This window comes from Lynx rufus, unplaced genomic scaffold (assembly GCF_022079265.1).
Source record: "Lynx rufus isolate CCGP_SWC_20201006 ecotype Redwood Valley unplaced genomic scaffold, mLynRuf1.p SCAF_6, whole genome shotgun sequence".
In the NCBI taxonomy this organism is placed as follows: Eukaryota; Metazoa; Chordata; class Mammalia; order Carnivora; family Felidae; genus Lynx; species Lynx rufus.
The window spans coordinates 109,521,517-109,542,822 of record NW_025814878.1 but is presented as its reverse complement, the minus strand read 5'-3'; the positions used below and the strand labels follow the sequence as shown (position 1 = coordinate 109,542,822).

At 41.5% G+C, this 21,306-nt stretch overlaps 1 protein-coding gene across 3 annotated transcripts in view; it reads right to left on the bottom strand.

The window, feature by feature from the left end:
* The window catches only part of BTBD9 (BTB domain containing 9), a 413,225-nt gene that overhangs the window by 76,894 nt on the left and 315,025 nt on the right, over positions 1 to 21,306 (bottom strand). For all 3 annotated transcript variants that reach the window (XM_047103281.1, XM_047103282.1, XM_047103280.1), the window contains exon 9: positions 2,584 to 2,691. In XM_047103281.1, coding sequence (XP_046959237.1) covers positions 2,584 to 2,691 — 108 coding nt within the window. The remainder of the gene's footprint in view (positions 1 to 2,583; positions 2,692 to 21,306) is intronic.

Genomic DNA, 21,306 nt, shown 5'->3' with positions numbered 1-21,306 from the left:
AGAGGGCAATATCCCACAAGGTGTTTTATATTCAGGAAAAAATGAGACAAAATACAGGAAAGTGATGGAATACTAGTTGCTGAATAATTGCTAGTTTTCTCATCCAATCGCAGAGATGGCCACAAGATGTGTGCTCCACTGAGAAGTGGCTGCCCAGCAGAGCCATGCTTCCCAGCCTGACCAGCATCCAATGTGGTAACTGACTACTTCTCCCCAGTGGAATATAAGTGGAAGGGATGGTCACTACACCCAGGCCAAGGCCGTTCAGAAGAGCCAGGTATACCTTCTTCCTGTTCTTTCCCCATTTGCCAACCAGATGCAGATACTGCTGCTGAGGCCCTAGGAGAGGGCAGAGCCACAAGAAGGAAGATGCCTGGGTTCTTCAGTCATGTGTGGAGAAGAGCCACCTGACAACCAGAAACACCCCTACTGACTGTTGCATGATTGAGAAATAGCTACTGTGTTAAGGCATTGGAATGCTGAAGCCACTTTTGTCACAGCAGCAAGTGTTACCTTAACCAATGCAAACATTAAACATGCTCTAAGATAAGTACTATAATAATGACAGTAAGTGTGTCAGACATTGCATCAAACAAGCCATTATTAATGCTATTATGAAATCCTGGCCAAGTAAGTACATGAAAAGACGTTCAACATCATTAGCCACGAGGAAAATGCAAATTGAAACCACCACTTCACTCTCACTAGGATACCATGAACGAGAAGATAGACAGTGACAAGTACTGGCAAGAATGTGAAGAAATTGGAACCTTCCTGTATTGCTGGTGGGAATGCAAAATGGTGCAGCTGTTGTGGAAAAGTCTGGCAGTTCCTCAAAAACTTAAACACAGAGTTAGCATAAAACCCAGCAAGTCTACTGCTAGGAATAGATCCAAAAGGACTGAAAACGTATGTTCACACAAAATCTTGCACAGGAATGTCCCAGCAGAAATACTCATTTTAGCCAAAAAGTGCAAATAACTCAAATGTTCATCCACTGATGAATGGATAAACAAAATGTGACATATATATTTCCATATGATAGAATATTATTCAGTCAGTAAAAAGGAATGGAATGCTGACACATGCTGCAACACAAAAAATAAGTTTGAAAAAAAATATGTACTAAGTGAAAACAGCTAGAGGAGATCACATACTATTTAATTCCACTTGTATGAAATGTTCAGAATGCGCAAATCCATAGAGACAGAAGGGAGCTTACTAGTGGTGAGGGGCTGTGGGAACTGGAAGGAAATGAAAAGATTGCTAATGGGTAGGAGGTGTCCTTTGGGGGGGGGATGAAAATGTTTGAAACATTAGATAGTAGGGATGACTGTACAACAGTGTGAATACACTAAAAATCACTAAATTGTGCATTTAAAAGGGTGAATTTTATGGTACATGAATCATATTTCAATAATAAAAAAAAGAGAAATCTCAGCTATTTGCTTTACCTTGCCTCCCAGTGAATCTGGCTCTACACGAAAAGGCACTGAGCTCTTTCTAGGTAATGTTTGGGAAAAGGTATGATTCTAAGATGCTGAAAACATGCTAATTTTGATCTGAGTGAGTTATATGGGTATATACACATGTAAATAATCATTCTAGTCATGATCTCAGGCCAGTCAGAACCCACATAATCCTTCCTCCTAGCTTCCCCTACAACAACGTAAATGCAAACAGAGGCTCAATGCCATATACATTAAATGACTAGAGACCTACATATCAAGCTTTCTTTGGTTTAGGTAACAGTGTAGCTAACACTGAGATGAGATAAATATTTAAAGCTAACCTTGAGAATCATATGTGGCTGGAAAATGGAGTCCCAGAATAACTACTAAAGTGTGTATCACATCAGCAAAATTCTCGAAGGAAGAAACAAGTTCTAAAGAGGTAGTGTGCAGTGACGGGGGCAGGGACACAAGAGAGGATTGCATATGGAAATCCTTCTTTTCCCTGCTCAGGTACATGCCATTTTCTTTTTTTAATTTTTACTTATTTTATTTATTTTTAAATTATTATTATTATTATTATTATTATTTTTAGAGGGAGAGCAAGAGAGTGTGAGATGGGGAGAGGGGGAAAGGAGGAGGGAGGAAGGGAGGGAGAGAGAGAGGAAGAGAGAGAGAGAGAGAGGGAGAGAGAGAGAGAGGGAGGGAGGGAGGGAGAGAGAGGGAGAGAGAGAGAGAGGGAGGGAGGGAGGGAGGGAGAGAGAGGGAGGGAGGGAGGGAGACTGAATACGAAGCAGGCTCCACAGGGCTTGACCCCACGACTGACCCTGGGATCATGACCCAAGCCGAAATCAAGAGTTGGACGCTCAACCAACTGAGCCACCCTAGCACCCCTACATGTCACTTTCAAGAGTCAAGTTCAAACCACAAAATAAGGAAAGTTTGTTTGAGCATATAAATTCTCACCAAAGTACTTAGTAGTCAAAATTGAAATGAAGGATCATTAGGATGTTTTCAACCTCCAAATAAGAACGTAATTTGGTGATTCCACAAATCTTCATTAGAAACTTCTGAATCCATCAGATAAGACTCTTTTAACTTGTAATAAATTCTGGGAAATGATGTAACTTACTTGCAAGAGACTTTAGTTCTGTCAGCCACCATGGTCCATTGTTGCTGGTTGGTGGAAACCTCAACGTAGTAGCTATAGCTTCGATCATCACAGTCCCAAAGTAATAACCTGAACAAAGAAAAATACGTTAAGAATGCTGTGAATGTTCTAACTGGCTGTTTCCTGAGGCTGTGGGCATGAGTGAATCCATGTCTGCCATACCCCTCCTCCCTGCCTCCTTTGCCCCACCACACTTCCAGGACTGGAAAAAGGAAGAGAATCCCAGCAAAAGTATGGTAGGAGGAGGTGGAGTCAGTCTGAAGAAGAAGCAGTGTCTCTTTAGGAATTTATTTCACAAGTCACCCAATCTCAGGCAGCCTCTGTCAAAGCTCTTTGGTTCGCTTATGGGTGAGAAGATGGCCCCAAATCCTCCCTCCTGATTCATCTCCAGTTGACTGGGCTGACCAAAAGTGATATCCTTGAGACTCCTGTTCATGGGGAAATCCATGCTTTCTAACTGGTAGTAACTAGGTAAGTCCCAATGACCTTAACTATCATGTTTCAAATTCCTTCTCATTCTTAGCAGACTTTTTGCATAGCTGTAGTATAATGATCTGATTTGGAGATACAAGCAAACATATTCATTAGTAAAACTTTTTTATTATTTAGAGATTGATTATTTTGGCTCTGTTCTTCTTATCTCCTTTTGAGCCCAGATAAGAACCAAAGCATAGACTATGTAATTTAATTTACATGAAGCTCAAAAGAGACAAAATTCATCCATGGTGACAGGAATCAGAACAGTGATTACCTCTGGGAGAGGTAATGATTGGAAAGGGTATGAAGGAACCTTCCAGGATGCTGGAAATGTGAGGACTCTGACTGAGTGGTAGTTCATGGGTATACACACAGTAAATACTCATTCGCACTATATATAAAAGATTTGTGCACTGTATGTGTGTTATTCCTCAATTTAAAACCTACAATAAGAAAAAAGGATCTAAGAATTGCAATACAGGATTAGACTTCGGTCCAGCATTTTGCTTCTGACAGTGCCACCGTGGTGAGGGACGCGAGACCACTGTTTTCTATGATTTCAGCTTCCAAAGTCCTTCCCATACAGGATATCTTACCGTTTTATATTTGGTCATGCATATTTGCTTCCTCCACCAGCTAGAACAGAAAGTGAGCTCCCTAAAGGCAGAGCCTATGTCTTCTTGATCTTTCTATACCCAATACTTGGCACAGTGTCTCAAAGAGCCTATACTCAATGAATGTTTATTTGTTATGACGATTATTATTATCATAATAGTCAACATACCTTTAATGTTCATACTGTGTACCAGGCCCTGTGTTAAGTGCTCTATATAATTTATCTTATTAAATCCTTCCAAAAATCCCCTTAGCAAGCATTATTCTTCTCATCAAATTATATATATTTAATTATATATATATCATATATATTTAATTTATATATTCCATCTAAATACAAAATATTTAATTTGAGAGAGAGAGAGAGAGAGTGAGCGCAAGTGAGCCTGACATGGGGCTCAATCCCATGACCTTGGGATCATGACCTGAGCTGAAATCAAGAATTGGATGCTCAACCGACTGAGCCACCCGGGCACCCCTCTCATCAAATTATAGACGGTGAAAGTAAGGCTTAACACTGTTGGGTAACGTGTCTATACTCAGTTAGTGTTGGCAGATACAGGGGGTTCATCAAACCTGGTATCCTGGCCAAAGCCCATTTCTGTCATCCTTCTGCCAAGTGCTTCTTTACTCCCAGTTTATGGACCTGGGTCCCAATTTACAACCTGCCACCTATGACTCTACAAAAGTAGTTCATATTATTTCTCCTTAATCTTGTGATTATAATCAATAAAAACCCTTGCAAAGCTCAGTTTAGTGTCACCTACCATGCTATTATTGGGTATCAGAAATGCCACTGTGTTCCCCTTTCCCCTTACCCTTTGTTCCCTATTTTCAAGTGTAATTTTGTTTGCTATCAATGACTAAACCCACACTACCTAATATTTTGGAATTCATCTTTTAAGCAAAGCAGAAACAGAGTTTGCCTTAATCTACCTGAATATTCCCCTTAATTCACCTGAGTATTTAATCTCTCAAAGTACTCTGAATGAATCAGACAGGATTCTACCCTATTGTTTTTAAGTGTCTAATAATTCTGCTCTTTACCAGTTTGCCTGGTAAGAAAGTGAATCATTTCCCTCATTAGTCATTTCCTTGTATATTATTCTAGTTTCTTAGCACTTTTATGCAGTTAGCTTGTTAATTTACATTTATGTTGAGTAACTTGTAAAAGTGTAATTTTTGTTTCTATGTTTGTCTAGCTCTTGTAAAGATTATAGAAAGACTGTTGATCTTTCTCTTTTTAAAAAATTCTACTCTGAACATATGGGTTCTGTTCATAGTGTATGTTTCATACATGTTCCGGGCTGAAATAACTTATAACTTTGCCAGAGTGGATTAAAAACAAGAAAAAAAAAACCCTTCAAATTAATTAATCATTCTCTTCACTTAACAGCCTTGGTAACAGGCTTTTTGGGAGACAATGTTGAGGTTATTTTCTCAAGGGGATTTTGGATCATTGATGCAGAGCCAGTTTTATGATAATCCCTATCCTTCTGGATAATCATGAGTTAGTGTTTCTACCAGTGTATCCAAATGAAAATAATCAAGCCTTTTGGGATAGAATGTAACTAGATTCCAAAATATTTCATGGAAAAATACTGGGATGTGGGAGATAGGATATGAAGAAGATAAAAAGGAAGACCAGTTATAAGTAAGCATCATAAATGCTCTGGTAGAAATTCTTGGGAGTAATAGGATATTAAAAGAATTTTTAAGGTTGCACATATTTTGTCCCATAGTAGCTTTTCCTATAAGCCCTCCGACTTGTTTTGAGACAAATGTTTGTTTTAAAAGGAACATCACCTGTGATTCCAGGTGTAAACTCATAGACATGGTGCAATTTTTCTTGTAACTTGTTTCTTTCGCTTAACGACGTTATTATGAATCCCTTTCTTTTGTATCTATCAAATACTCTTCCTCATCACACATCCTGGCTTCATGGAATTTCACCGTATGGATGCCCCATAAATTATTTAATCGGTTTCTTATTAGTGGTCATTTAGGTAGGTGACAGTATTACACTGCTAGTAAAACTCTGTGATGAACGTCCTTACACTAAATCTATGACTGTTGCCTGTGAAAGCTTCTGTGGGTGAAGCTGGAGCAGAGCACGTGAGGCCTTGACGCGTATTACCAAACAGCTGCACGCTTCTCCCTTTCCCCTAAACAAAAGTCTGAACCAATTTATACTCATACTACCAGCAGTGCATAAGAGACGCCTGTTTCTGTGTGTCACTGCTGATAATCATGTATTATCTTTAAAAACACTGCCGATTCGATAGACGAAATCTTTGTCATTAATTTGCAGCCTTTCACTTATCATTGAACTTGAACATTTTACCCATTTTCTACTTATATTTATCCTTTTGTTAATGACTTACACGATGCCCTCTGTATTTGACGGATATTAATCTGCTGCCTATCATAGTTGGCATGCTGAAGATATTAATTTTTATTAGCTCACAATATCGATCTTTACTTCAATAATTTCTCCTGGCCTAAATTCTTTTTTCTGAACAGCAGCCAAATGCACACACTGGTTAAGACATCTCCTTTCTATTCCTCTATTAAGAGTCCCTGAGGGCTGGAAATGGGGGGTCATGGTGACTCCTGAGTAGAGAAGGGACACTGATGGATCTCAGGTTATCAAGCCACTTACACTTTGGAATTTTTAAGATAGATTCTAATTCATGTGCCAGGATGCATATTTGCTTGGAATTTCGGCTTAGCCAGGCATGAAAATACCTTTGTTGATTCAACTGAAAAAAGCAAGCACAGTCTAAGGACACTACAGGAAAAATTGGCTCAATCTCTCTTTTTCCACAGAGAGGAATTTTGTTCTAATAAGGCACAATTGAAAAACCCACCAACTCCCTCACTTCTTTCCTTGCCAGCAAAGTCTGTTCCCACGTCTGTGCACCTGCAACAACACAGAGATACTTCTGATTTGTAATCTGCCAAGGAATGTTTGCCCGATGAGCTTGCCCAGGACAGACACACCCCCTCCGACCTTAACTGAGAAGAGTTTCTTAAACATATCCCCCTACATCTACACACCTCCACCCAGACATCAGAAGCTATTTTCAAAAGGGGCTGAATAAAGGAAGCTGCTGGCCAAGATCTATTGATGCAGATCAGGTCTGTACTCAGCTGTTGCCATGAACCCCTCTACCTAATGAGCACTGCATGAGATGCCTGGTGATATTAAATACTGTCTCCTCCATCTTCCCTCAGACTCATTGTGGAGTTTCCCTTAAAAGCAGTGAAGTGCTGGGCTTTTTGTAATTGATTAGCAGATGTGATTTTGCTTACATCTTCCATAAATGCCCTGGCTGGCTGCATACCATTGATTACCGGGGTTCGGTTTACAGCAACTAATTGCTCTCCTTGCTGGTGTTTTGATACAAAATTCAATAGTGAATATGTTTTCAAAACTCCTGTCTTTGCGGCTTGAGTCAGAAGTGACTTGAGGCAAACCCAGTGGACTGAGTTTTCCCTTCTTTAAAATAATTGCTCTCTCATCAGTCTGTGAAGAAAGTTTTCAAATTGTAGCATTCTAATTGGAGAGTCTGCATTATGCATGCGATGACAAACTATGTTGTGCTGAATGGCATTTTTTTCATCCCTTTCTTAAGGGATTAATTTTGTGCCAGATTGTGAACAGTGCTGAGGTTTAAACAGTGGAGATCAACAGCCTCTCCGCTGAACTGGTATCTTTTAGGTCAGAAGCAAGTGTCTGTTTTGCCTGTTTCTAACTGTCCACTGTTCGTGGGAGACTCCACTGGAAGGCCTGGGGTCACCTCTCCTGCTGCTGACATGTTTCCTTGCTTGGACAAAAGCAGGCAACTTGAGAGAAGAGAACTGCCAAGATATTAGTAACATAATTTATTATCAAACCCATTTCTAATCTCTTGGTCAAAATCAAAGAGAGTCTGACCTCACAGGTTTGGAGTCCATTCTTTGTTAAAGATCTTGAGAAATTAAGTTCTTTAGAAATAATTTTCTTCTGTTCAACAAATATGTACTGAGTATTGACTAAGTGACATTAGGCAAGTCACTTAACTTACTTGTACTTCAGTTTCATCCCATGTGAAATTAAAGATCTAGATTCAACGGTTTCTAAGGGCTCTTCCAGTTCTAACATTTTATAATTTGCTGTGACAGCAGTAGAGGTGCTGGGTTGTTTGTTTGTTTTTTAGTTTTAGTTTTTTCCTTGCATGTCTGTCAATTATACAGTAACCTCCCTCTTTGAGAACTGTTTCTAGCCTAGCCCTAAGGTGGACACAGGGGGTTCCTGAGCTTGGCTTGTGGACCTGAGTGCATGCTGGGAAGACACAGGGCCCATGCTGCACCAACTGAATTTCGTTTCTCAAAAATTGAGAATTACATAAGATTCGAGCTTAATTGGTCCTGTTCACTTAAAATAAGATGATGAAAATGCAGGCCTTCTGGGGTGACTTTCTTTCATCAGAGACACAAAGAAGCAAAGAAGTTACCTGCAATGAGAAACCAAGAAGACAGATGATGTGGCCCAGGGAGGGTTATCTGGGCTCCCAGCAGGATTCTAGTATCTGACTATAGTCCCTATGAGGGTCACCAGAGTTTCTGCCCTGGTGTTCTATGAGAAATCTCCCCATCATGTTAATAAACTTGCCATACATGGCTTAAGCCATATTTATGTGGTTTCTTTAGCTTGGAACCAAAGAGCCTAAGATAAGCTCCTAGCAGAGAGTGCATGAGCCAGAAAAGCTACTCAACTTACAGCAGAGGTTCTCATGATGAGGATGATGTGATGGCTCTAGGACCAGAGAGATAGGAGGTGAAGGACAGGGATGGTGAGGAAGCTCACTTTGAATGGAGATCTTCATTCAAGTATGAAAGAAGATTCTCGATGGAAGCTGAGAGTGGCAGGGCTGCACTGGGGGTGGAAAGGCAACCTAAGCTTTGGAGCAAGTTCTGTGGGGTCTGCAGAGCTGAGGGAGGGGGCCTTGCAGAGACAGGACACTCAGTGTAGCTGATAACTCAGGACCACCAGTGACAAGGGGGATTCAGGGCAGGGTCAGGGAAGACAAGGGCCAGTTGGAGCAGTGGCCAGTTTGAAGCTGCTGAGGAGTTAACTGGGGCCAAAGGGGGCTGACTGACTTTCAGAATAGAGAGGGACTACAGGTCGTGAAGCAAAAGAACAGATGCAGCAGACACAGAGGTGAGGGAGAAGGGTACGGAGCTGTGGCCACAGAGGGAAACTTCAGTAAGCAATGGGAGCCCAGTTTTCACTCTCCTGAGTGAGGAGTCGGAAGACAAACATCATGACAGAGGCTCCACTCTAATCGCTGCTGCTGAGAGGCAGGGGGGGGAGCCGGCAACAGCTGCCAGAAGGAATTATACTGCTTCGGAGGAAGAGTATTTTCCTGGGGGAGAAACTGGAATTTTCCCACAGATGAGAGAGACCCTCACTGTGGGCTGTCACAGGGCTCAGTCACGCAGCTTCCTCTGCAGGTAAAGAGCAAGGTCGAGCTGAGACGAGCTGCTGGAGGACCACGAGCCCAAAATGAGATTCTCAGCAGGAGACTGGAGCCAAGTAACAACGTTTGATGGAAAGTGTGGGAGGCAGAGCAGGTGGTTGCCCTGCAGATTCCAGACATGAGAACCCCCGAGGAGCGGCCACCACAGGGGCCCTACAGCCTTTCAGGGCGAAGGGGACACCCGCCTTCTTCTGACAGCAGGAGGAGGGAGACAGGCTGCTCACCAGACGGAAGGGGATCTTGGGAGATGTGTTAGTCACAGGGCATCAGAGAGCCTACGCACTGTCTGCAACCGCGGAATTGCCCATGTCTTGGACACAGAGGGCGGTTTCTCCAACAGAGGAAGAAATAATGGCACTGGCTAACAAGATTCTCTTGCAGCTGGTGAGGGAAAAGACAGGTGCAAGCGCTCGGTCGTCTGGCATATGCAGTTTCTGCATTTAGTCACTGAAGCCCCAGGATGAAAAAAAAAGTGAGGAGATGGGGCAAAGCATACACTCGGGCTTCACCGTGCAGGCTGGTTTACTGAGAAGGGAGGGAATAAAAGAAGGGGCTTTCTCTCCTACAAATCCTACATTCCAGGTAAATTCTATGGCAGTAGAGAAATGCTGATGGAGAACATGCCCGCAGGATAGGGCTATATGGATTGTGGGACAGGACAAAACTTTCCAGGAGTTTGAGACAGTACAAAACTCCTGACTTTTAACAGCTAATTGAGACTATCATTTCACTCTCTGGCGGGATTAAGTTTTTAATTTCAAGTTTTAGGTGATAACATACAAGGCAGCATGGCTGTCTCTGCAACGTTCAACAAACACCAAGGCTGGAACGAACAGTGATAGACTAATCATAATCCCACCTCACATTCACACAGACCTCACTGGCTTCAAAATGTTTTTGCATGCATTATCACATTTGGAAAAAACCCACAACTTACAATCAGCACATTTCCTGCTTTCAATGCAAATCTATTCTTCTAAGTTACTTGGTTAATTTTCTTACAGGGGCCAAACACTGCCCAAGCAATCTTTCACAGATTTGACTCAATCACTTGGCAAACCCTTTATTAATAAATAAGGTTTGGCCTAGACTTATGATCTAGATTCCATACCACACAGTCCAATTTGACGGAAATTCTTTCATTTTATGCTCTCAGTGTGGACATGTGAGAAAATCTTGTCCAGGCCAAACAGCCCTTAAGAAGAAGAGCAGTTTTCGTCTATTTTTCAAGGTGCCTCTTTCCAATACAGTCCCTTCCTGAAGCAGGACGTTGGCATCAAAACCATCGGGAGCCATTTCACATGGTCTTGTTATATTTTACAAGGTGAAGTCTCATTATGTTGTAGACCTCTTCGGCAGTGACACATTGAGCAGGGGTGCAGCTTTTACAGATCTTTCCCTGTGTTTAAATTTGGCATCATCAATGTCCCTCTCGGCAGCAAGGCCGTTTTCCTTGATCCCAGCCGCTTCCTCATCATGACGCACACATAACATCAGTGACATGGGTGCAATTTGGCCCACCAACAGGGTTGGAAAAGGATTGTGCAAGAGGTAGAAACAGAGAGGCCCCACCCAGACCACAGGGCTTGTCTCCCTACATATCAAGTCCAGCTCACTTTTAGGGGCATTTGCTAGGAAAGGCTGTTGTGATTTAAAAAGGCAAAAATTGGGGCGCCTGGGTGGCGCAGTCGGTTAAGCGTCCGACTTCAGCCAGGTCACGATCTCGCGGTCCGTGAGTTCGAGCCCCGCGTCAGGCTCTGGGCTGATGGCTCAGAGCCTGGAGCCTGTTTCCGATTCTGTGTCTCCCTCTCTCTCTGCCCCTCCCCCGTTCATGCTCTGTCTCTCTCTGTCCCAAAAATAAATAAACGTTGAAAAAAAAAAATTTAAAAAAAAAATAAAAAGGCAAAAATTGGTTTCTTCCGTTAATGGCTGAGGACAATATCCATTTGTGAGAGCATTTCTGTTCCCTGCACCCAATTCTATGAAATTATTCGAAGGGTGAGAAGGTGCTGGCATGTTTAAGAGCTCAGAGCTCACTGATCTACCAGTTGTGTGTTAGGGATCTGACTCACTGGATTTTAACTCACTTTTATGACCCCTGTAAAATAAGATGGCCCCAGTGTGAGTCTTCATCCAACAGGTAGGGGAGTAAAGTGTCACCTGGCTCCAGGTTCCCTATATGACACCATCCAAAGGCCCCTCCTTTAACTTTCAGACCAAGTCCGGCCAAGAGGAACCACCCTGACCATGCTTTGAGAGTGCAGGGATCATGCATGGCTAATGTCTTGGTATTCCCCATAGCTCCTTTACTTCAACTCAGTAGAGCTTATGACATGCCCGTGACCATGGGGACAGGACAGGAGAGGATGATGGAGAGAAGACAGGGAACTACAGATAAATCCCCTTTCTCACAAAACCCAGGTAGCTCCATCTTTTAATGCTCCATCAAATTACTTCTCAAGCTGAAACACTCCCCTAGTCAGTCCTCCACTCCCACTCCATTTTGCAGGGTCTCACTTAAGAGATAATTTATGAAGGGGCACCTGGGTGGCTCAGTCGGTTAAGCGTCCGACCTCGGCTCAGGTCACGATCTCACGGCTCGTGAGTTCGAGCCCCGCGTCAGGCTCTGTGCTGACAGCTCAGAGCCTGGAGCCTGCTTCAGATTGTGTTTCCCTCTCTCTCTCTACCCCTACTCCACTCATGCTCTGTCTCTCTCTGCCTCAAAAATAAATAAACATTAAAAAAAAATTTTTTTTAAAGAGAAAATTTATGAAGTATATTAATGCTCACTGCTATTTCTTCTCTTGAGCTTTTTCTCCTGCCCCTCCTCTGACCACATGCTAGTGTGTGTCCACATGCACACAGCCTACAAAGCTCCAAGAAGCAGAGCCAAAGAGAAATTTAATAAGCTCCACGGCTCCTTTCTATTCCCTTAGGTCAAGTTTTCACAGGAACCTGTGTCTGTGGGAGAACTCACAATTTAGCTACAGGTAGATCTTTGTATTACCTCAACCTGGTGATAAAGGGAGAGAATGGAGAGGCAAAACAAAGGTGGGGAAGGCTTGACTCTGAATATTACAGCTGAGAGAACGTTCCAGCAGGGCTGAGCAATAAGGCAAAAATCTTCCTATTCAGGCAGGTAATCTCTTTATTTTTGTTCTCACCAAATCTTTCCCCTGGTCTCTCTTAACACAGCCAGTACTATTTTCCTATGTCTCTCTCTTTTTTTTTTTTTTTTACCAGCCTGACCTTTTCACCCAAATCAGATCTGGGCTTCAACCTTTGCTCCAGCTTTGAATCAGCTTCTTTTCCCCACAGGGCCCAATCTATAAAGTCCTGGGCTCTTGACGAAAATGATTTGAAAGCACTTGCCCGTCCAATACAGGCCCTCATCTGCCGTCAACTGTACCAGCTGTGTTAGCCACTGCTTGTTCCTCTTTCATGTCCCCTCTCTGCTAAGTCACTGCCCCCTCCGTCGTATTCCCAACTCTAGTATTTGTCCTCCTCGGCCCTGCACGATCAGATGCTTGTCTGCACTCTTTTCTCATACTCACCTGGTCTAAATTTCCTTCCTTTCAGTCCCTTCTCTAATGAACTTCCTTCACGAAATTCTTCTGTGAAGGCTTTCACATGAAAAAAAAGAAAAAAAACCTAGACTCTAAAGCAGAAAAAATAAAACTGTATAAGTTGCAAGTGCTATAAAATTAAAACACTTAAGCAGATTATTCTATTTGAAGTCTGAGGTGTCTGACAAATCATAATCCTCCGTGCAGTACATGACTTACCATTAAAATAAAGACCACATTAGTGAGAATAATAATAGTGGCATCTCTACCACTACATAAAAGTGAGAATCCTAACTATGACAAGTTCTTATAAACAAAAGATAATTAATTAATTTAATATGTAACTATGTGATAAAGCTTTTGAAGAATGGCAAGAATTAAGAAAAAAAAGCAAGATTTTATAGAATTTTTTGTAATGGCTAGAGGAAAAAATGGCTAATTATGTTTTTCAGTAGAATTCTTTTGATCACTGGCCACTCAGTACAGGTTTCTTGATCCAGGTCTTCAAAGCTGGGATGATAAGTTTTAATTCAAACGTTTTCAGCTGAACATTAATAACTCTAACTTTTCTAACTGCTAAACAGCTGTAATCAAATCAAACTCGTGTGGGTTACAGGACCAAAGGCTAAACAGGCATTTGCCATTTTTTTTTTTTTCTGGAATTGCCTATACTATTTTCCCCAGGGTGGGAGGCCGGGGCAAAGGCTCCGAATTCAGAGGGGCCAAGGTGCCCCCCACTGCTGCAGGAGATGGAAGAATGCAGTTTTCTGTCTCATAAATACTCACCAGCATTGCAGAACAGCTTCCCCTCCCTCCCACATTTGTTTGGTTGAAGGATCATCAGATGGGAAAAATACTCCCTCTTTAGAATGCATTCTGTAGGAACTACCCTTTTAGAAATAACCCTCCCGGGTGCCAACATGAATATTCACCAGAGTGTACCGAGCACAGGGGCCAGTCTCCATGCCACGGACACTAATCCTTCAAAATGTATTCCAGGCAAGCTACCAGGGTAAACTCCTGTATAGAAACTGGGCTTTCTGATGATGGATATTGGATGGCTGAAAGGAGAAAATCTGAGTGAAGGAGGCAGGGATGAATAAATCACTCATAATCTGTCGAAGGCCCTGCTGTAGCCATACCTTGCCATTGTGACTCAAACACAGCATGAGGATGCATTAGAACATTGCACTCTGCGAATTAAATGGTTTCTTTTGTTGATCTGGCTTGTGCTTCCTCACCAAGAACAACAAACATTTATCTCCCTTCTGCCCCATAACCCTCGAACCCCCTTTTTACTTTCTTTTTATTTTGGCTGATAGGATATACACGGACATCCTGAGAGCATAGTCCTCATACCACGCAGGCACCCAATGTATGTATGTTCATGTACATGCACGTGAACACACACACACACACACACACACACACACACACACACACCTCACCTGCTATATCACTGCCCTGACTCACCTTCAGAAATGTACAGGCAGAAAAGATGAACAACTCTTACAAGCCAGGGAAGAAATCATACCCAAGGTAGCGAGATCTCAGATTTCTAAGTATCCTCCCACTCTGGCACCAAATCCCAATAGTCAACATCGATAATCAAGTTGAGAGGCAGAAGGAGACTGGCTAAGACAGCCTGTCTGAGTCACACGTGATACTGTTGTAACTAATGCTCTTCAGATGACCAACAATTACCTAGCCAACGATGTTTAGGTGCCAGAGGCTGGGAGACAGATCTGGGATAACTTCCAAAGAGGTTGGTGCTGGAATTAGTCCAGCTCTTGGCACAGTTTGTACCCTGGAAATTGAGGCATTCAGGTGCTTGGGGGCTCCTGGTAGCTCAAAGGAAGAAGGAATGTGAGCAAGGAAGAGGAAAACAGTGTGGCCCTCAAGTGGCATTCTGGGTCAAATGATCTTCTCAGTCTATTTGGAGCAGGAAAAGCTCCAGTGACTCTCCCACTGCCTCTGATGGACACAAGGACATTCCGAAGCAATACGGTATAACCAGAAGCAGTGGTGGCAGATGGGAGACAGGGGTCTGCCTCGGTCTTGGAACCCTATACTCGCAGATTTATAATCTGTTTAATGGGGCGTGGGGTAGGAGAAGACAGGGAGATGAATTTTAATTTAGATGATTTGTGGTTCCTTTTATTTTAATCTGTTTTTTTTTTCTATAATCACAAAGTAGTACACAATAAATCCTTTGGTACTTCTTAGAAAGTATCTATTAGTATTAGATATCTTTTAGTAGATACAATTAGCATCCTTTACTAATTGTAAAAAAAGAAAAAAGGTAAACCAATATTTCAAAAAATGTTCTTTGGTAGCAGAACCCCTTCACAGACAACATCTTAGAAGAACCTCAATCTCCATGACAGATGAAAGTAAAGCTGCTCTACCAGGGTCAGAGTTGGGGATGAAGTCTCATCGCCAGGCTTTCTCATCAGCCTCTCCTTGTGTCAGCCCCCAAGGCTCACCTCCTACACATATGGTAGGAAAAACCACTGAGTCGTGGTGTGCATGTTGACTCCCAACTAAACAGTGATATTAATATTCATGTCTCTTGATAACAGGCTTATAAGTATTATTACTCACATTGTTTGAAACTATAAAAGGCAAAGGGGCTTCCCTAATTCTTCGCTCCCACCTGTATGGACCAGAGCTGTTAGTGAGGAAAGGAACTGGATAGATTAAGCACAGATAAACTGTGGCCTGTGGCTGCCTATTTTTGTAAATAAAGTTTTATTGGAACACAGCCATGCCCAGTCAGCAGCTGAGCAGTTGTGACAGAGACTATGGCTTACAAAGTCTAAAATAACCACTACCTGGCCCTTTGCAGAAAAAGTTTGCTGGCGCCAGGAACAGGCAGAAAACTAGAGCTGTTCTTATTGAGCAGTAAAGAGTTATGGCACCAAGGCAAGAAATAAAGGTATAGTTTAAACCAAGGCAGAGTTTAGCCTAGAAATGTCTAAAATCTCTTTCTTCTGTTGAAAGTGTTTCAACAGATTTTCATATAGCAAATTCCACGTGGAGTCTTTCGATTCTGCTATAGTCCTGTCTTTGTTCTGTGACAACTGTACTGACAATTCTTGGCTTGCCTTTCACCCCAAATTTCTGGTATTTCTCCTAAGGGTAAAAGAACAAGAGAGGAAACGAGACCCCCCCCCTCAAAAAAAAGCTCCCATTAAAAATAAAAGTCTGAAAACCATTCCCAAACCCTCTCTACTCCCTGAACTGATGAAGTGTCCAGGAGCCACATCCTCAAACTGAAGACATGTGCAAACAGGACAGTCAGTACTGACCACCACTCTCCAGGTGGCATGGAAATAGTAGGATAAGGCGAAGAAGTTGCAGGGATGTTTAAAGTCAATAACCAATATGTGCACATGGAAGTTATACAGTCGCTGATAGGGTGGTTAATATGACAGCAGTAAAATAATGTATCAGCTATAGGGGAAAATGACACCACAGACGAAAACACACTAATTAGGCAGACAGTGTTGTTGTTTATTGGTCACCAGGAGAAAATAGATATGTATGGATCCATCCCCTTGCTATCTCTCCAGCTCTGTCTACTGTGAGTATAAAAAGCATCTTACAAGATAGCTGACCGGGGCAGTCTATGACCACAGAACAATAAAAACCGTGAAGTGTTTGGTGTGATAACAGAGCTTTTCATTTGGAATCTTTTAATGAAACCAATTTTGAAGGGATGACTCTGTTTAACATGTTCTTCCCAAATAGTTCCAACCAATCTCCATGAATTCTCTACTTTTTCTGTGAGTCTAACATATACAGCTAAAATCTCACTATAGTGAACACAATCATGACATTTACCTGTTCAATCAAGAAGGCTGTTATCAAAAGGATATTATTTATCTGATTTACCACCAACTCTCAGGCAATTCTCTATAGACTATACTTATCTGTTTCTAACAGTGCTACTATAAACTTCCTAATAAAGATACTATTTGATTATAGATGCTTTATTATTTTTTTAACCTCCAGGAAGAAATGAATATAGAAGATTAGATATCAAGAAAAGATTTGAGAAAGGTTTGCATTAGGCATCAGAGGACATTAAATGGTAGATGCCTAAGGGACTTAGGAATAAAATCTTATTAGCCTAGACCACAACTACCCTTCCCCACAAGGTTCTTGTATATGCCAAAGAGAGTCCCAGCAAGTGAGAAGCAAGTGAGAAGGGATACGTGATCACTAGTGGAACTTTTGGCCCAAAACTCTTATGCAAAAGGCGTAAGACGTGGAGTACTCCCTATTCCCGAGTTGGTTATGCCTCAACAATTTCAAGCAAAGCAAGCCAGGTGGCCTGCCTTGTCTCTTCTTCAACACCCAAAACTTATTCTTGGTTCTTACCACTACAATTTTAGAAAGGATCAACCCAACAATACCACCGAAACAGAGTGAGCGGGTAAGAGATCATTGGCTTCTGCTGTCAGGCACTGAACTGTCCCTGAGCTGAGGCTTACCTTACCTTACCCCAGCTGCCCTAAAAGATAAAAGAGGAAGTAAGAGTGCCCAAGGACAAAAGGATGGCTATGCTTACCATTTTGTTGTGAGGGCAGAAGAGAGAAAAGGAGTGAGGAGAAGCCTGGGAGAGGTTGGGACAAGGAGGGAAGGCAGGACATCATTCTAACAGAATAAGTCCTGGCCCATACCACTTAGGGCCCAGTGGGAGACCAGAGACACAAGAAATGATTCCATTGAACTGTGGCCCACTCTCAGTCCTACAAACTCACCAATATGATCAGCATCTTTCCTGGAAAAAAACTAAATGCTTTGACCATGACCAGCATTTTGGGGAGGAGTGAAGAAATAGTGGCAGGAAAAGCAGAGGGTATTTGAGTTTCTTCTCTCAAGATCTAAAATCAGAGTATTACTATCATCACCCTCTGACTGACTGTACTTCTTATTTCAAGTGTTACAAAGCCACATGGTATTTGTCTTTCTCTGACTGACTTATTTTGGTTAGCATAACACTCTCTAGCCTGATCCACGTCATTGCAAATGGCAAGATTTCATTCTTTTTATGGCTGAGTAATATTCCATTGTGTGTGTATGTATATACAGGTATGTGTGCATGTGTGTATATACACCACATATTCGTTATCACATTCATCAGCGCGCACGCACACACACACACACAACATATTCTTTATCCATTCATCAGCCCAAAGCCAGAAACACTCACTATAATCCTACGAAACAAAATACCACATTCCAAGAACTCAGAGGAGGGAAAAACTGGAGGTGCTAGGGCAGCTACTGTCCAACATCCCCTTTGAAAGTCAGAGATCTTTTAATGTATCATTTTATTAAGGACAGATGGATAGGAGCCCAGATCTTTTAAAGACTTAAAAAATTATTTCTAGCAGGACTTTGACATAATTCGTCTGCCACTACAAAATAACATGGATATGCAGTGAAGTTTTGATGTGAGAATGTGATAGGTACAGAAGAAAAGTCAATTCTCTATAACTTGGTTAGGTAAGTAGGTGCTTTGGTTAGTTAAGTAAGTATGTCTGGTTAACAGACTCTGTATGGACTGCCGATTTTAACAAGAATTCAGATATGATAAAATATCCGAACTAGATAACTAGAGTAAAACCACACCAAATAAAACTTATTCACCTTTTGATGTATTAGAAGGTACCTGGGATCTTGCCCTGCCTCTCCAATTTCATTTGGTGCATCCACTGTCATTATGGTGGTAAAGCATGAAGACCAGTTACAGAAAATCAGCAACAGTTTGTAACAAAAAGTGAAGTGTTTTTCAAGAGATAAACTTCATGACTAAGAAGTCAAACATATATAATGAGTAATTCTGCTTGTTTTGGATCAGAATTATCCAGTAGGCAGATAATAGGCTTTTTATTTACAGAACATTTTTGAAGCTGAGAATAATATAAAATACAATTATTATATTTACTCTTTTGGATAAACCCAGAAGCTACAAGCTTAAAGGGTGTCTTTAAAAAATAAATAGAAAAAAAAAACCTATTGAATTGTATACTTTAAATAGGTAAATGGTATATGAATTATATCTCAATAAGGCTGTTTAAAAAAAAAGACCACATGAAATATGGGGATTTATAAAAATTCCAAGGTAGATGTGAAATGTCAAGTAGGAGGTAGGGTTCTGTGGCAGAACTGCTGACTGGATGAGCCAACCCCTTACCATGACCCTCAACTTCCTCTCCAACCTTGCCAGGGCTGACCGTGTAACATAGTTCAACCCAACAACTAAGTGGAAGTCAGCTGGGTGGAGCTTCAAATAAAGCTTTGACTTTTCCTAATAAAAAGGTGCAGACTTGGCTGGCAGGGCTCTTTACCCTTTGCCTTTCTCCTTCCTTCTGCCTAAATGAAGATGAGGTAGTTAAAGCCTTAGCAGCCAACATTTTCCTGTGGCCAAAATGCATGTGAAAAAGACCAAGAAAATTGAAGAGCTCACAGAACTGCAGAACTAATACCAGCAACCATCCACCTGTGGACATTTTGTTATGTGAGACCAAAACAAATAAGCCAAGGCAAAATAAACAAACACACACCTTTAAAAAGTCTTAATCAGATTCTCTGTTATTTGTAGCTAAATGCAGCCCAAATGCAAGCTCCTTTGGGGCAAACGAAGGCTAGCAATAAAAACAAACATAGTCAAGGCTTAGCCACAACATTTAATGAAAGTTACTGTAACTTACACCCTTAGAAAAGAAGATGGATTGAACAGAAAGTATGATGCCTTCTCTCATTTTCTTTTTAAGGCCATAGGAAGCTCTGTAGGCTTGTGCAATACACTGGAATCTTCCCAGCTAGGGTTTTAGCACTGGCTGCATTGTCACGTTCATGGTGGAGAGAAAGAGAAGGAACTCAAATTATACTTTGGTTTCTTCACCTCTTACATGGAGACAATGAAGCAACTAAAGCTTCAGAGCTACTGTAAGACATGGCAAGTAAAAGGACCATTAGCCATTTCTAAACATTAAACTGTATGGAACATCTCAACAGTCTAGACTGGTATTCAGTTACAGTAAAAGAATAATGTGGCAGGGCGGCTTATGTCATAATCATTGCGGGACATGGTTTCAGATAGCATAAGGCAAAAGGAAGAAAGAGGATCCTACTGTGAGGTCTTAAGGGGGGAAAGAAAGAAAATCCAGGGAGAAGTAAAAGCATACTCTGCATTTATCTAGGTAACCAATACCCCTTATACTGAATCTAATACATTGTTGAAAGATGCAACACAGCAGAAAGACAAAAAAGATTCCTCAGCTGGATCTCAGCCCCTGAGTATCCAGGAAAGTTGTTGAAAATAGTCCCTGAGGGGCACCAACCAGCCTGTCATCATAATCATTTTTCCTTGGAGAAGGATGGAGGTGGGCAGAGGGGAGAGGCAAGAAGGGGTGTTGGAAGCATTTTTTCTTGATCTCAGTCCTTCTGCTGGTTCAGAATGTTTCAATCAAATGCCTCTGTGGTTACCAGTTTACAAAGGGCTAAGCTTAAAAAGAGAGAGATACATAGTATCAGGTGCTACCAAGCAAGATGCATCAAAAGCAACTTAACAAGGTGACAAAATTGGGCTCCTAGGGGAAAAACAATCTCTGATTTAAGGGCATCTAAGGAAGTGAGGTTTTTTCAAAGGTAGATTGCTGCATTGGATTAATTCAAGGATTAACCTTAAATGTCTGTGACCCTTCATCAGCGTTAAGAATAGCTTTATTCACTTAATACTTAAAAGGTATACTTAAGCAATTTGATGTATTAAATTTGTAGTAATTTTGGGCAATTTGCTGAAAGCTCTATGCTTCTGTAAGTTCTCATGAGAAAAGTTGCATTTCTGTGCCCCTGTATGGCCTATGGGGCCAGGTCGGGGGAGCAGTGTGTAAATTATCTGCCAAAGTGAAACCGCATAAAGAGTAGGTTGATGCTTTCCTTTCATCTGCTCTTCCAAGGTGAATGATTCTGGTGTTTAAAATGACTGTTTAACAAACTACTGGTGAAGTAGTATTCATTTTAGAGGGTCTTATTTTTTTTTAAGTTTTTAAATACAGTTAATATACAGTGTTATATTAGTTTAGGGTGTACGATATAGTGATTCAACAGTTCCATACATCACTCTGTCTTCATCACAATAAATGGCCTCCTTAATCCCCATCACCTGTTTCACCACCCCCCCCCCCCCCCGTGGTAAACCAATCTTAACTCTCTAGAGTTAAGAATCTGTTTCTTGGTTTCTCTCTTTTTCCCATTGCTTATTTGTTTTGTTTCTTAAATACCACATATGAGTGAAATCATAGGGTATTTGTCTTTCTCTGACTTCTTTCACTTAGCATTATACTCTCTAGCTTCATCCATGTCATTGCAAATGGTGAGATTTCATTCTTTCTTACAGGTGAGTAATATTCCATTGTGTATATACACCACATCTTTATCCATTCATCAATCAATGGACACTTGGCTGTTTCCATATCTTGGCT